The sequence below is a fragment of the Mercenaria mercenaria genome, chromosome 9 (assembly GCF_021730395.1).
Source record: "Mercenaria mercenaria strain notata chromosome 9, MADL_Memer_1, whole genome shotgun sequence".
Classification (NCBI taxonomy): domain Eukaryota; kingdom Metazoa; phylum Mollusca; class Bivalvia; order Venerida; family Veneridae; genus Mercenaria; species Mercenaria mercenaria.
The window spans coordinates 47,009,698-47,014,896 of NC_069369.1; the positions used below are offsets into that span (position 1 = coordinate 47,009,698).

The 5,199-nt window shown below is 36.9% G+C and overlaps 1 protein-coding gene across 1 annotated transcript; it reads right to left on the minus strand.

Moving 5' to 3' along the window:
• Positions 1 to 313: 313 nt before the first annotated feature.
• Positions 314 to 1,368, minus strand: LOC128559510 (uncharacterized). The gene is made up of 2 exons (XM_053551336.1): positions 1,085 to 1,368; positions 314 to 876 (listed from the first exon to the last, which is right to left on the minus strand). The coding sequence occupies exons 1-2, from the start codon at positions 1,247 to 1,249 to the stop codon at positions 694 to 696; spliced, it is 348 nt and encodes a 115-aa protein (XP_053407311.1). The 5' UTR covers positions 1,250 to 1,368; the 3' UTR covers positions 314 to 693.
• Between the last annotated feature and the right edge of the window lie 3,831 nt (positions 1,369 to 5,199).

Consider the following 5,199-nt stretch of genomic DNA (forward strand, 5'->3'; position numbering starts at 1 on the left):
AACATAAAACTTAACCAGGCAACGCCGACGCCGACGCCGATCAAGTGATGACAATAACTCATCTTTTTTTTTTTCAAAAAATCAGATAAGCTAAAAATAATAAAACTGTAGACTTGGAAAAAAAACTATTGACTTCGTATTGGTTGTTCGGCTCAGGATGTTTTAATATGTGTGTCTGGTGTTTTGTAAATATTTTGATAGGTCATATTTGATAGTATTAATCTTTCCACAAATGTTTTAAAACTTAATTGCATCATTATTTTCAGCATGCACAGAATATGGGCAGGAATTTGTAAACATTCCAGGATACGCCATCAGCTTTCATGATATCGGCCGCTTAACTGAAACTACAGTGGAAGCTTGCATGGAATACTGCTTAAAAGTTCCAGAGTGTGTAAGCTTTCAGATCAACATTTATAAACAATGCTGGCTAAACTCTATAACTCCAGCGGAACAGAAAGAATTCTTTATTATTGATAACAGATTTATTCTGTTCGTGAAAAAATGAAAAAACTGTGAAAAATAGAAATACCAAAGACCGTCTATTGAATGTTTGCCAAATGCTGTCCTTTTGTCCATCATTTTATATATTCGATTGGTTTATAGCAAGATGCATCGATCAAAAATTTCTATCCCGATCAGAAAAGGTTTGTTGTTTGAAGAAATAATATATCACACAAAAAGATTTTTTATTTAAGAGAAAATCACTGTTTGATAGAGGTAGATGTTTGGGTGATTTTTATCTACAATTGTCTTGAAGCGACGGTGCCATCCCTCCAACTGGTTGTTGGTCCTGGGTTCACCTTCAAGAGTGCGCTTGTACACATTCCATAAGTGCGGTGGATACATTGGATCTCTCCACTGACGCTTAAACACCTGCAGACAAATTTAAAGACTAGTTAAAGATTAATTAAAGTTAAAGATCGAGTCATTAATGAGTAATGGATAATAAGCAATAATTATGCAGTACAGACCGTGGATATAAAAATTGTGATATTTCTATGCTTTGGACTCCTATGTTTTTATTATGGAACATATTTATTACATATAATGTATACATGTATATGATGTAAGGTATTTTTACCATGTGACCATCAGGTTTTGTTTTACTCTGGAATCGCCATGATCCTATGTAGGTGTCCTCCATGTATGGAATGAACTGCTGGACTATCTGTGGCACGTACTCACATAGCTGCGCAAATACGTCATAAACTCTGTCCACGGGTACAAATGCCAATGCTGTGAACATCCTTAATGATAAGGCAAGATTCTCGTCCTCTATATAGCTACCACGAAGACCAAGATCAGCGATCTTTCGCCAGTGGGCTTGAGACAGGTGAAAAAAGCAGCACTCCACAGTAGAACCAGGGAAAACCTCAACAAAGGCCTGAAAATTATAAAGTATTCCATCACTGCTCAGTGCTTGAAATTATAATAACGTTTTAAGTCTGCAGTTTGCTTGTTCTCAGTACTTTAGAAGGAACTCTTTATTTATAAAAAATATATAAGATAACAACTTACCTTTATGCATGCGTCTTCAAAGTCACAACGAAACTCCTTCACCATAATCTGGATATGCCTCTGCTCTGCATTTGATTTTATCGCATTGAACATTACTCCGTAATGTGGTTTACTTTTTCGAGTCAACAAGCAGAAAGCCAGGGGCAGTAACTGGCCCATGACAACTCCATGCAGAGTATACAATTGATAGAAAAAGTGGGGAGCCACACTAAATGTCCCGTCCCCATACCAAGCATGGCTGTAGCACAGGTATTGCAAATTTCGTTCTGTGCAAAAAATCAGAATTCGTTCATCACTTTCAAACTCTATGTCACATAAGAGAAACTGTTCCCCACTACTGTTTCGCTGCCACTGTTCCGTAATAAATAGTTCCTTAAGCGACGACGGGATTTCTGGCAATACTTTCCGCCTTTGTCTTTGAATTTTCCTCTTAACAGTGGCCTCTTTTGGCCAGTAAGCACGAAATTCCGAAGGTAAATCAGATGCCAACTCTTTGTTAACAATTTTGGCGGGCTCATCTTGTGATGAGGCGGCAGCTTCCCGCACTCTCGCCATAGACATCTGTACGGCAATCTGAGGAAAATCAGGTCCGTGGAGATCATGGTCGGACTCTTTCGTCACACTGTCATCGGCTAAGGTAATCAGTCGTCCCTTACATTTTCTATTTTCGCATCTCCAGTATGTTTTGCCTGTTTTTGTGTCCAAACGATCTTTACAGTAAGAAAATCCATTGAAACTTGCTTTTTTCCCACCCCTCGAACTAAGAAAAAATTCCGGCTTTGTTGTCATAATGGGTATCGAAACTAATGAAAACGACCCGAAGAAATGGCTCATATTCACTCAAAAACATAATATACTCACCTAAGGCAAATCTAAAAAACGAGCAAAAATGGGTGAACATCGCTCAATGAAATAAGTATAACTGGTCACATAATTGGTCAAAATGGGATGAATATCGTTCGCCGATACAAGCTTATAATCAATCGCACCTCATTATAGGGTAAAAAATCGACCTGCGACATTTAGTCTAATCTGATAATCTTTTGAATAGAAAAAAGGAAATCGACGAAATGAATAGACCAATTGTCTTATTAGACCAGCTGACGTATTCGACCAGAAACCAGTAGGCTAAATTTTAATTAGACTAGTTGTCTTTCGACCAAACGTCGTGCATCGTTGATATATAGATGGATTAACACTTATCCTCAGCAAAATTGATAAAATTGCGAATTTGTTAAGCATAAGTCTGTTCTAATGGTAACGCATTTTTGGGCCATCGCAGAAAAATATCGTTACAATGTAGATGGTCAAGGTCCTCTTCAGGTAAGTGACTTAGGCCCATTTTAGTCTCCAGTTTTATTTTCGACTCTGACCTTGAGTTGGTGATTCAGAATGTAAGCTTGTAGTCGTGTTCACTATACTTTTGTTCCGTTGAGTACATTATATAACAATTCACTTGAAGCGTTCACTATGAAATCACATGATATGCTTAAAAGTTTTCACTGTGCAGGATATATATTTGTCTCCCTGTCTTCTGGATCTTAAAATCAGCCTACGAAGTACGACTTAATAGAAATTGACAAAGGACAAAACAACACTCAGTTAATAGTTGTGAAGCCAAAATTTGTAAAAAGAGAGTAAGATGCAAAATATCTGATCATAAGCCCTTTGGTGTTTCACCGGCTGACACTCATGTTTTGCCACTAAGTCAACCCCTAATCGTCTGGCTGTCCGTCAGTCTGTCAGACAGTCATATAAAGTGGATCCTACAAGAACTTAAAATGATCGATCACTTGGTGTATACGTAGGACATACGAAAACTTTATTCATCCTTTTATTTTGCTAATATGAAAAAAAAATGCTACTTTCTTCTTAACAAATACAAGATAAATGTGACAAATTATAACTTTTGCGATAACTTAAAGAGTTAAAGATACATTGAATTTTATGAAAATTTGGACAATATGGAATATACGGTTTGCCATTCCGTTCGTTACTCCGTCCGCTCGTTAAAATGCCGAGTATGCATAATTTTATCCTACCAATACCCATTTAATTTGCTACTATTGATCTGTCAAGTCAGCTTTATATATATATTTCAACAAACCTTTACTTGGAAGGTGCTAACTACATTCAATCCAACTGTTTAAATGTAGAATTCTAATTCTAATATTTCTGTTAAACACGCCTTAAGCATAAATGACGTCACGTTGATGGGCGATGACGTCAATGTTTATGTTGTGACTAAGAAAGAGCGCTACTGTATTTTATCTTCTGTTTTAGGTCATGGACATGTTAGAATCGAAATAATGAATAGCGAAATCCTGTTTTATTGTATTAGGACATTCAAAAATCGGTTATACGTCGCCATAAAATTCAATGAGGCTTCTCTCGTGAAATTATTCCGCGGAGTCCCGACGTGATTCCTCTTTTCCGTGTTGTAATAACGTTAAAGCACGATTTGTCTATTCGTTATTTCTTAAACATTACAGAATAGCATATAATAGTTATCAACTAGTGTTTGGAATATAGTATTAAAGAAAGTCTTATACTGGAATTACAATAATAACGCATGAATTTTGTTCAATCAGAATCCCTTGCTTACAATGACAAAACCAGAATCCCCGTATAAACGACTGTACCCCCCCCCCCCCCCCCCCCCCCCCCCCCTCTGTTGCGACCGATCAAAACAATAAGATGACCGCTAAAAGTGGGAAAAGCTATTCTAAAGTGATTATTGTGCTTTGTTGGTTTGTGTATTTAGGCCTATATCTTATTGGAAGTGGACAAAATTTGTTTCTTTATATCCCCCCCCCCACCCTGTTGCGACCGATCAAAACAATAAGATGACCGCTAAAAGTGGGAAAAGCTATTCTAAAGTGATTATTGTGCTTTGTTGGTTTGTGTATTTATATTTTATTGGAAGTGGACAAAATTTGTTTCTTTATATAATATGTTAGTCTGATAACAGGTAAAATTACAGCAAAAAAAATCGACTGATCACTTATTTTGTCCAGAAACTGCACATTGTCGGCGACAAAATATTTTTTGCTTGAAGACTGTTCTACATAATATGAAATAAGGCACTGCCTCAATCGGGAATCGATCCGACTTCAACTCATACCATAACATTTGAAAAGAGCTGTCTAATGATTGCACGGAAGGACACATTTTTTAATTCGATAGTAAATATCTCATTCGGTGTATCGCATGTTACCGTAGAGGAATCGATCACGAATTTTGTCGCTACGCGTAGAATCGATTCCCTACCATTTTAAAGGTAGATTTTGGAATAAAACCACCACTGTCTATATTGTATCGTTACAGGCAATTTCCACCTGTTGTATAGGTGCACCCTCCGGAGAGGTATATTTATTTATATGAACTGTGCTCACTAGGTGCTTTTATTTACAAGTGCACACTACGTGTATATATACCATATATCCATTATTTGTACTGATGTGCAAGACATTGCGATTCGAACAATTTATGTGGACGCTTATTAGGCACAAGGAAAAAGCGTATTCTTCCAAAAAATCCGAAACCAGATGCTCTGTGCCCGTGTCAGAAGTACACATTTTTTAATTCGATAGTACATATCTCATTCGATATATCGCATGTTACCGTAGAGGGATCGATTCCCTATAAATCCTATTGTTTGAAATTCGTGGATAAAAA